This window comes from Piliocolobus tephrosceles, chromosome 19 (genome assembly GCF_002776525.5).
Source record: "Piliocolobus tephrosceles isolate RC106 chromosome 19, ASM277652v3, whole genome shotgun sequence".
Classification (NCBI taxonomy): domain Eukaryota; kingdom Metazoa; phylum Chordata; class Mammalia; order Primates; family Cercopithecidae; genus Piliocolobus; species Piliocolobus tephrosceles.
The window spans coordinates 48,512,612-48,524,236 of NC_045452.1; the positions used below are offsets into that span (position 1 = coordinate 48,512,612).

The following is an 11,625-nucleotide window of genomic DNA, read 5'->3' on the forward strand; positions in this document are numbered from 1 at the left end:
CTCATTTCTATCTATCTGATAGTGGAGTTGTTATTTTCTTTACTGGAACATTTTTCCCAGACACCTTTGTGCATGGCTTTAATTTTGCATTTCGAAATCATTTTGTTTCAGGTGTTTATATAAAACAAATAGGCTTAGTTCAGCAGTCAAATTTAAAATGTTTACTTTAATTAATTAAATTCACATGTATTGCTATGACTGGTGTGTTTGGTCCTATTCTTTATGTTTTAATGAATACCCACAAAAATAAAAAAAATTTAATGGTATTTTGATGGTTTATAGTTATTTTAGTGGCTGTCTGGTTACCTTTGTATATACACCAATTTTAATGTTCTTAGTTACCTCCTTTTAAATTTAACATATTATTATCTGACATAATAGCTTATATTAATATTAAATAACTTCCTCTCTTGTCTATAAAACAACAATTAGCTTGTTCTCTTTTCCTCTTCCATTCTTCTATTATCTCTTTGTCATTTAGTTGGATCATAACTACTTTTCCATCACAAAATACATTATTTATATATTATTAATCCTCCCATCTAATCCCTATATTTGGTAGCACACCAAATTCATATCATCACATACATACATACACATATATATTCATACCAAAACACGTATGTTTGTACCCCACACACTCACAGACACATACGTACTCATATATATTATTCAATACTTTGCTTAACATTTCTTATTCATCCCTTGATTGGATGAAGCTCACCCTCCAGGGTGTTACTCTACATGGTCTTGTGGATGCAAAAATGTCTACTGTTTTGAATGTAGGAAACTGTTGTTCTAATCCATTGATACATGGAGGGCAGCTTTGTTAGATATAAAGACCTTGGATAACGCATTCTTTTATTAGGTTCTTTAAAATGCTTTTCTTTTTGTCTTTCTTTGAATGTCACTTTTGAAAATTCCGATTAATAGCCTAATTCTTTTCCTATTGTAAATTGCGTAATTGTTTTCCTGGGGGCTTTGAATAAGTTTGTTTATCATTGAAATCTAATATTTTAATGGTATTTATATTATAATTGGTAATTCTAGATTAATAGTCACTGCCCCTATTTAGGACATGTCAATAAGTAATTCAGGTTAAAGAAGAAAACAGAACAAAACAAAATTAACACCCAAACTATCATACCTAACCATGAAAAGTAAAGACAATGGAAAAGATCTTGAAAGCAGCAAGAAAGGCCAGGTGCGGTGGCTCACACCTGTAATCCCAGCACTTTGGGAAGTGGAGGTGGGAGGATCTCTTGAGGCCTCTAGTTTGAGACCAGCCTGTGTAAGATAGTGAGACCCCATCTCCAGTAAAATTACAAAAATTTGCCAGGCATGGTGGTGCAGGCCTCTAGCCTCAGCTACTTGGGAGGTTGGGGCAGGAGAATTTCTTGAACCTGGGAGGTGGAGGTTGCAGTGAGAAGAGATCATGCCACTGCATTCCAGCCAGGGTGACAGAGTGAGAGCCTGTCTCAAAAAACAAACAAACAAAAAACAAAAAAACCCAAAGCAACAAGAGAGACAGACATAACACATTACCATTACCTATAGGGTAACACCACTTTGAATGACCACTGATTTCTCCTCTGAAACTATGCAGTGATGAAGGGAATAGCACAATATTTTTCGAGTGCTGAAATAAAAAAATTGCCATGAGATATTTCACACTGGCAAAATTATCCTTCAGAAATAAAGGGACAATTAAAAAACATCAGATGCAGAAAAACTAAAATAATTTTTTATTAGCAGGCATATACTAAAAGATTGTCTAGAAAAAGCTCTTGAAACAGAAAGAAAATGCTAAAGAAATCCTGAAACATCAAGAAGGTATAATTTAAAGAATAAGATTATGATTACATACAATAGGCTATCCTCCTCCTAATAAGTTTTAGAAATCATATATGATGAGTGAAAATTCTGACACTATTTTATAGAAAAATAGCATAAAAGTAGACATTGTAAAATGACCTAATTGGAAATAAAGTTTTCACATTTCATTAAGAGTAGTAAGTATTGATACCAGTAAACTCTTATAAGTTACATGTGTATATTATACCACCCAGAGGAAGCATTGGAAAAACTGTGCAAATGTATACAATCGATGATATTATGAGTCGTTTAGATGCTACATGTTCAAGAAAAGCATAGAAAGGCAAGAGAAGTAAACAGTGCAACAAGACTTACAGCAAACAAATAGAAAAACAAATAAGTAACATACTTAGACACAAACATAACAATACTTAACATTAAATGCTCATGTTTTAAATACACCAATCAAAAGACAGAGTTGGCAGAATGGATTTAAAAAAAAACACAGCATCACCCTATTTATATTGTGTTTACAAAAACTCATTTAATGTTCATTGACATGAGTAGGCTGAAAGTAGAATAATAAAAATAGTATGCCATGCAATCATTAATAAAATAAGACAGCAATGGCCATATTAATACCTGATACAATAGGCTTCAAACTAAAGAAAACTACAGGAATCAAAGAAAAAATATAACACAATGTATGGATTACTCAACCAGGAAAACGCAAAAATTCTAATTTTTCATGCAAAAAGTAACAGAGCCTCAAAATACATTAAGAAAAGTTGATAGAACTAAAAACAGGAATAGACAAATCCACAATTATACTTGGATATTTCAAAGCTCCTGAAAAACTAATAAAACTAGTATACAGAAAATAAGCAAAGATCCAGATTATCTGAACAACATAGTCAATAGGGTCTATATAGAATAAATCGCCCAACAATGAGAATATATCGTATGTTACATGTACAGATATTTATCAAATGGCTTTTTCCTCATTTTTGAAATGTAATTTTTGTTGGACATAAGTTTTTTCCCAGTTGACTTTTTTTTTCCTTTTAGCAATATAAATATGTCATCCTACTGCCCTCTGACGTCCATTATTTCTGATTTGACATTAGTTGTTAATTTCATTAGGAGTTTCTTTTTTGTGACAAATAAGTTTTCTCTTGGTGCTTCCAAAATTTTCTTTATGTCATTGTATTTTGACCTATTTATTATTATGTGTTTTTGGTGTAGATCTCTTTGAAATTAATTTTGTGGAAGTTCATTGAGCTCTATGTTAATGTTTTATAAAATTTAGGGAGCTTATAGCCATTACGTTTTCAAATATTCCTGCTTCTTATTCTCCTATCTTTTCTTCTAGTACTGTCGTTACGGGTACATTGGCACACTTAATGGTTTCCTACACTTTTTTTGAGGCTCTGTTTATTTTTTTCACCTCTGTTATTCAGATTATATAATCTCTATTAATTTATTTTATGATCATTCATATATCCTTACTTCTGTCAGTTCACATCATCTCCTTTTAAATTCAGTCGTTTTAGAGATTGTCAAAAATTGCCAATACTATTTCGAGTCATCACGGCAGGGTATATGAAAAAGTTTTAGTTAGCAATAATCATGCCTGGGATAAACCTCACTGGCTTTGATACTGTCGCTGCACAAAGCTTATACATCAATTCTTGAGGCTGTCCATATAATACAATTCTCATTTCAATCCTTGTAATTTTCAATGGCATAATTTTCTTTTTAAAACTTGGACTTGGAAAGGGGAACATCACACATCGGGGCCTATCATGGGGAGGGGGGAGGGGGGAGGGATTGCATTGGGAGTTATACCTGATATAAATGATGAATTGATGGGTGCTGACGAGTTGATGGGTGCAGCACACCAACATGGCACAAGTATACCTATGTAACAAACCTACATGTTATGCACATGTACCCTAGAACTTAAAGTATAATAAAAAAAAATTTTAAAAAGTAAGAATTTTATTTCATCCAATAAGTCCAAAATAGTATTTTAATGTGTAATCATAATCATAATATAAAATAATAGTGTGAAATTATTGAGATAGTTGGTATCCTTTCTTTTTTTGGTGAGCTAAGTCTTTACACTCCAGAGTGTATTTTACACTTAGCGCATCTTCATTTGGTCAACTATCGTTCACGTTTCAATGGCCACATGTGGCTAGGGCCCAAAGGTGTATAGAAAGAGGAACAAATCCAATCCCAGGAATTAGATACAAGGTTAAATTACCGTCTTTATGAAACTCTGTTTTCTGACAATCAAATTTTTACAGATTGCTTCTTTCCTTTGTGAATTATTTCCTCTTGCTTTGTAGCTTATGTACTATTTAAAGACACTTAAGTTTACAACCCATAACAGAAGAATAGAGATTGGTGAAAATGGAGATGTGACTGGCACTATGATATTCTAAATTGGCAATTAGATGATAATGGGAATATTGCCTTTGTGAAAGTTGGAGAGTATATATTGACAAATTCTAAGTTTGAATTTTTGATCCCAAATAATGCCACAATATTTTTGGACACCAAATCATCAGAAATTAGTTACTCTGACATCTTACTTTGTTTATACAAATAATTGCATTTCTATATTGTTTCAGGCACTTACAGAATATCAAACCCCTAAACACCTACAGTTGGGCATTTTAAAAACAGTTTTTTCACATACAATACATATCTTTCTTTCTTTTTTTTTAACCTTCTACTTTTATTTTAAGTTCAGGGGTACATGTGCAAGATGTGCAGGTTTGCTACATAGGTAAACATGTGGCATGATAGTTTGCTGCACAGATCATTCTTTCGCCTAGGTGTTAAGCCTAGCGTCCATTCGTTATTCTTCCTGATGCTCTCCCTCTCCCCATGTCCCCTTCTTGGGAAGGCACCAGTGTGTGTTGTTCCCCTCTATGTGTCCATGTGTTCTCATCATTCAACTCCCACTGATAAGTGAGAACATGTGGTATTTGGTTTTCTGTTCCTGCATTAGTTTGCTGAGGATAATGACTTCCACCTCCATCCATGTCCCTGCAAAGTACGTGATCTCGTTCCTTTATATGGCTACATAGCATTCCATGCTGTATATGTCCCACATTTTCTTTATCCATTCTATCATTGATGGGCATTTAGGTTGATTCCATGTCTTTCCTGTTATGCATAGTGTTGCAATGAGCATACGTGTGCATGTGTCTTTATAGTAGAATGATTTATATTCCTTTAGGTATACACCCAGTAATAGGATTGTTGGTCAAATTGTAGTTCTGACTTTATGTCTTTTAGGAATCACCACACTGTCTTCCACAATGACTGAACTAATTTACAGTCTCACCAACAGTGTAAAAGTTTCCTTTTTCTACAGAACCTCTCCAGCATCTGTTGTTTCTTGACTTTTTAGTAATCACCATTCTGACTGGTGTGAGATGGTATCTCATTGTGGTTTTGATTTGCATTTCTCTAATGGTCAGTGATGTTGAGCTTTTTTTCATATGTTTGTTGGCTGCATGTATGTCTTCATTTGAGAAGTGTTTGTTTATGTTCTTTGCACACTCTTTAATGAGGTTGCTTGTTTTTATTCTTGTAAATTTTTTTAAGTTCCTTGTAGATGCCAGATATTAGACCTTTGTCAAATGGATAGATTGCAAAAATTTTCTCCCATTCTGTAGGTTGTCTGTTCACTCTAATGATAGTTTCTTTTTCTGTTCAGAAACTCTTTAGTTTAATTAGATCCCATTTGTCAATTTTGGCTTTTGTTGCAATTGCTTTTGTTGTTTTCATCATGAAATCTTTGCCCATGCCTATGTCCTGAATGGTACTGCCTAGATTTTCACGTAGGATTTTTATAGTTTTGAGTTTTACTTTTAAGTCCTTAATCCAACTTGAGTTAATTTTTGTATAAGGTGCAAGGAAGGGGTCCAGTTTCAATTTTCTGCATATGGCTAGCTAGTTCTTCCAGCACTGTATTTTAAATAGGGAATCCTTTTCCCATTGCTTTTTTTTTTTTTTTTTTTTTTTTTTGTCAAGTTTGCTGAAGAGCAGTTTGTTTTAGGTGTGTGGTCTTATTTCTGAGTTCTCTGTTCTGTCCCCATTGGTCTTTGTGTCTGTTCTTGTACCAGTACCATGCTGTTTTGATTACCATAGTTTTGTAGTATAGTTTGAAGTTGGGTAGCATGGTGCCTCCAGCTTTGTTCTTTTTGCTTAGGACTGTCTTGGTTATTCGGGCTCTTTTATTTTTACATATAAATTTTAAAATAGTTTTTTTTCTAATTGTGTGAAGAATGTCAACAGTAGTTTAATGGAAATAGCAGTGAATCTATAAATTACTTTGGGCAATATGGACATTTTCACATTATTGATTCTTCCTATCCATGAGCATGGAATGTTTTTCCATTAGTTTGTGTCCTCTCTGATTTCTTTGAGCAGTGGTTTGTAGTTCTCTTTGGAGAAGTCCTTCACTTCCCTTGTTAGTTGCATTCCTAGGTATTTTATTCTATTTGTAGCAGTTGTGAATGGGGGTTCATTCATGATATGACTGCTTGTCTGTTGTTCATGTATAGAAATGCTCATGAATTTTGCACATTGATTTTGTATGCTGGGATTTTTCTAAAGTTGTTTATCAGCTTAAGAAGCTTTTGGGCTAAGACGATGAGTTTCACCTGAAGCCAGCAAATCTCAGAGGCTCACCAAGGCCCTCAGTCTAGTACCTGGGTATCACTCCCCATTATCCAGGACCCAAGGGCACTTTCATTAACAGTTGATGAAAGCTGGGTCCTTTCCTTCAAGGCAGTAGTTTCCCTTCTGACCCAGGATGTGTCTAGAAATGTTGCCTGCAAGCTGCAAGCTAGGCCCTGGAAAGGGGGCCTCATGACTCTGCTGCCCTATTCTGCTGTGACTGAACTGGCATCCAAGATGCAAGACAAAGCCCTTCCCTCAAAGGGAAGGAAGAGGACTCTTTTGGAGCTGTGAGCTGTGTAGCCCCTAAGGTTATGGAAGAGATGAAGCCAGCATTCCCTTCACTGCCCAAGCGGTGTCTCAGTATGTTGCATTCTCCCCTTCCCTCCAGTCCACAGGCTCTTGGGCTGGTTCAGCCCTAGGACTTTCCTAGAGGTTGCAGTCCTTATGGGTTTGATTGCCTTTCAAGTTTACTTAGAGAGAGAGAACACTTTAGCCCTTGATGGAGAGGTTTGCAGGCACTCAAGATGGACCACTGGGATTGGTGATTCCCGTCTGGTCAGGGCTGGTATAAATGCTCCCTTCTGTCTGTGAGTGTCAGCTGAGTTTGCCCTGGCGTTCCTTTCTGCTCTAACAGAACAGCACTGAGTTTAATGTCTCACAATTGCTGTGTTCTCCATCCTCCAGGATCCAGAGATGCTCCCTACACCAGGTTGCCCTTGATGAAGATGTGGGGAGGGGTGGCATCAGCAATTCAGGACTGTATCTTCTATCTGTTTAGTATCTCCTTCACCAGTATGAAGTGAAAAACAGGTACTATGAGTGTTTACCTTATTTTTGGTTATTATGAAGGTGTTTTTTTCTGTGTAGATAGTTGTTAACTTGTTGGGTGGGGGAGGCGATTGGTGGAGCTTTCTATTTTGCCATCTTGCTCTGTCTCTGAGTCTCATTTATTTCTTTAAGCTTGGTTTCCTTTTGTACTTTGAACATATGTAAATGGCTAAAATATTTGTCTAGTGTGTTTAACATCTGGATGTTCTCATCTGTTGCTTGGTTTTTCACTGGTATATGGTCATATCTTCCTGTTTCTCACATCTTCTCTCTCTCTCTCTCTCAACTGGACATTTTAGATTTTATATTGTAGAAACTCTAGATACTCTCTCCTCCCCCTTCCCAAGCTTGTTGTTTGCTTATTTGCTTACACACTAGGCTGGGCTGTGTTACTGAGTTCAGCATGAAACTTCTGTTGTTATTCCTTAAAAGGCCCAGCTACAGCATGTGTACTGTATTTCTGAGGTTTCATCTTACCCCTCTTAGATTTTCTCTTTCCTTCCTCTCTCTGATAAGCAGTTGGACTTTGTTGGTATTACACTCAGCTATTAGGCACAATAATTTTTAGGGGATTGTGTCATAATTTTTGACAATGCTCTTGGATATAAACTGCTTCACAACCTGATTCAATTAAATTTAGACTCATAACACAATATGAGTATAAAATACACAATTATTGTTTATAGTAGCTATGCTGTATATTAGATCTCTTGAACTTATTCATCTTATAACTGAAGGTTAATACTCTTTGACTAACATGTCCCATTTCCCCCAACTTCCAGTCTTGGCAAGTACTATACTACTCTGTGTCTTACCTGTTTACTAACAGAGTAGATATTAAGGGTTCCCACCACAGGGGTGGAAAAGGTAATCATGTAAGGTTATGGATATATTAATTAGGTTGTCTGTGGTAATTATTTTACTATGTATATGTGTGTGTGTATATAAAATCACATTGCATATATTAAATACATATATTTTTATTTGTCAGTGACACCTCAATTAAGCTGGAAAAAATGAATAAATTTGAATTCTTTGTCAAAGTTTTCGAGGCCAACCTAAAATCTGCTCTGAACCCAGAGGGCTTCTCCTGGCTATCTTGTCTGGTTCTCTCTGATACACTTGCTGGCCTATGGTTTAGTTGGTTGCTTTCAGGGTGTATTAGTCTGTTCTCACACTGCTGATAAAGACATACCAGAGACTGGGTAATTTATAAAGAAAAAGAGGTTTAATGAACTCACAGTTTCATGTGGCTGGGGAGACCTCACAATCATGGCAGGAGGCAAAAGGCACGTCTTACATGGCAGCAGGCAAGACAGAATGAAAGCTAAGTGAAAGGGAAAACTTCTTATAAAATCATCAGATCTTGTGAGACTTATTTACTACCATGAGAACAGTACAGGGGAAACCACCCCCGTGATTCAATTATCTCCCACTGGGTCCCTCCCAAAACACATGGAAATTATGAGAGCTATAATTCAAGGTAATATTTAGGTGGGAACAAGCCAAACTGTATCACACGGTGAAAGCAGTTTTCTCTTAATTACTTATCACCATCGCCATTGTTTCAAAGTATAAACTTAAGTTTACATCTCCTACATGCTCTTCTAAATCAACTAGCTCACTTGAGAAAAGATTCAGGTCTCTTATGTTCTTATGGCTTGCCTTTTGCCTGTGCAAAATATTGAAGCAACTACTGCAGAACTGGGAATAGGAACAACTACTTGCTTATTCTCTTATAGAGACATAGCATCATTACTAGCACTCTCTGGGTTTGGGCAGTAGCCTCTAGTTTTTTAAGCTTGCAATATTTGTCATGAAACTTCTCTCTTATTAATGATCAGGGTGGTGGAAAGGGTGATAGGAGCTTAAGATAATTGGCCTGTCATGCCTTTGGTAGATCCCTGGCGCTGCAAGTGGGAAAAAGGTAGAGGAATGGAGACACATACCTCTTGGTCACATTCACTTGGACTTTAGTGCCTGCCACACAGAACTAGACAGCCTGAGATAATGCTAATCACCTGCACACAGAGGAGAGCTACTGTAGCCCTTCAGATGGGGAGAGAAGAAGCACTATAACTTGGTCTCACTACCCAAACTGGTGGGTCTGTCATGGTGAGCTGGAGGAGGAAGTGTGAAAAGAGCTGATTGTGAACAAGTGAGTCAAGTCTCTCACTAACCCTAGATTTCGTAGATTTTCTTGAATAAATGTGTCTTTAGTTGCTATGGGGCCTTACAACAATTACCAAAGACTAATTTTTCTAAAGTATGTAATAAGTCTGATGAGAGCCTGATGTTTGATGAGCAGTTTTCTGAGTATGTTGGCTTATTGAGTCCAAAGTCATAGCTTTTACAGAGTTCTTACTCTGACTTTTTTGACCATGCTAAAATAGGACATTCTGGGGAATCTGTCTCTTAAGATTCCTGCCCACTATGGCAGAATTAAAGCCAAGGCTCTAACAAAGATGCTTTCTTCAGTCTCCCTTCAGTTTCACTGCCTGTCAATACTTGGAGATGTCAGAGTGACACGGCTCTATGTGTTGTCTGCTTTTAATTGATGAAGAATTAAAATATTCTTCATTATTGTTTCATCTAGATGTGTTAAAAATCATGTATTTGGAAGCTAGTTAAGAGTTTAGCCAACTTCATACTATCACAGCCATTAACAAAGTAATTTTATATGAATATTTTATCAGTTGTAGAAACTCCAAATTCTAACATTAGTCACTAACAGATATTTTTGCTTTATATTTTATCAGTGTCAACAGATAAATAACAAGTAGAGTGAATGAAGAACAGCTTTACTTAACTTGACCAAGGCTGGCAAACTGAAGTCTATACTTTTCAGCTTGTATTTTGGATCAGACTTGTGTTTTCATGAACAAAGTATTACCTGAGGTGGCAGATAATGACATTGATAAAAGGTTCGCAGAAACATACTTAAATTTGATGGACTCTGTCTGGCCACATGGGAATGACAGTTGGAAGAGCTGTCTATGCAGCCACCAGGCATAGGATGAGTTCAAGAGTATATTTTGACAGAGTTAAAAGAAATAGTCATAATATAGGATTTAGAGAAAAAGCTACAACTATCTAGAGCCAAAAATGCAACTAAGTATAAAAATATAATGTATGTGAAATAGAATAAAGTGATGAGAAAGGGGGTGCTATTTTTGCCAATGATTTTAGTCAAACATTGGATATATTGAAGATGAAGCTTTGATAGATCAAGGTAAATTTTAGTACCACTTGACTCTGCCCATGAAAACACATTTTATTAAAGTCCTGGTTGAATATAGCTATTGGCCAGACCTAACACATCCACATCATCAACTATAAGTTTCCAGTGGGTCAGCAACCTCACATGTGCTCATGAACACACACATACAATCACAAATAATATAGGTAGTCTAGATAAATAAATATAGGTAGGAAAATGCTGTAGATTACTTTTGATAAAAAATAAATTTAGATATTTTCCCAAATGAAAATACTTAAGATTATTTGTATTAATCATATACTAGTAACACATCAAAGGTTCTGTTTTTGTTTGAGTAAATTGTTGGAACTTCCAGCTAATTGATCAAATACATTCTGATATGGCAATATGAGCTAAATTTTAGTCGTCACTCTTTGAACAGAAAAAATGTCGTTATTATAAATAACACGGGAAGAAAACATAGCTTATAAAACAATGCCCTAAATAGATCAGCAACGTTGAATTTCTCAGAAACAGCCAGAAAACCAAGATCTTTCATAGCACCATGGGCAGTAGCAGGCATAGCCACAGCCACTATGACCACAGCCATAGCTGCAGCCCAGGCCTCCTTTGGCATAGCCCTGGCCACCATGGGAGTTGTTATAAAAGCTCATGGTTTCAAGAAAGGTAGGCTCAGTTGTATAGCACAGTCAGATTCTGGAGTTTTAAGTTTAAAGTTTTAAGTTTATAATAAGGGACTTAAATACCTCATGGGTGGTATATGGGGCAAACCACAGTCACTGGTGGATTCACATTCCACACTAATTAGCATTGAAGCCATCTAAAATATTCCTTGTAACCAATACATCCAAGACAACATTGCTGCTTCTCAGGAATGTTGAATGTAATGAAATAATGTGCTTTTAATAAGAGATTCTTCTCCTATTTTGATGACTTGTTTTATTCCAGATGTCAAATTTAAACTATATTACCAGCAACCAAGAGTAACCCATATGGCTTCCATATTTATTTATTTATTTATTTATTTATTTATTTATTTATTTATTTATTTATTTATT

At 35.8% G+C, this 11,625-nt stretch overlaps 1 protein-coding gene and 1 pseudogene across 1 annotated transcript; both read right to left on the reverse strand.

Moving 5' to 3' along the window:
* Positions 1-3,342: 3,342 nt before the first annotated feature.
* LOC111527336 lies at positions 3,343-3,493 on the reverse strand (annotated as a pseudogene).
* A 7,454-nt stretch (positions 3,494-10,947) lies between these two features.
* On the reverse strand, positions 10,948-11,247 carry LOC111524547 (keratin-associated protein 22-1). The gene has a single exon (XM_023189748.1). The coding sequence runs from the start codon at positions 11,218-11,220 to the stop codon at positions 11,074-11,076; it is 147 nt and encodes a 48-aa protein (XP_023045516.1). The 5' UTR covers positions 11,221-11,247; the 3' UTR covers positions 10,948-11,073.
* Positions 11,248-11,625: the final 378 nt, after the last annotated feature.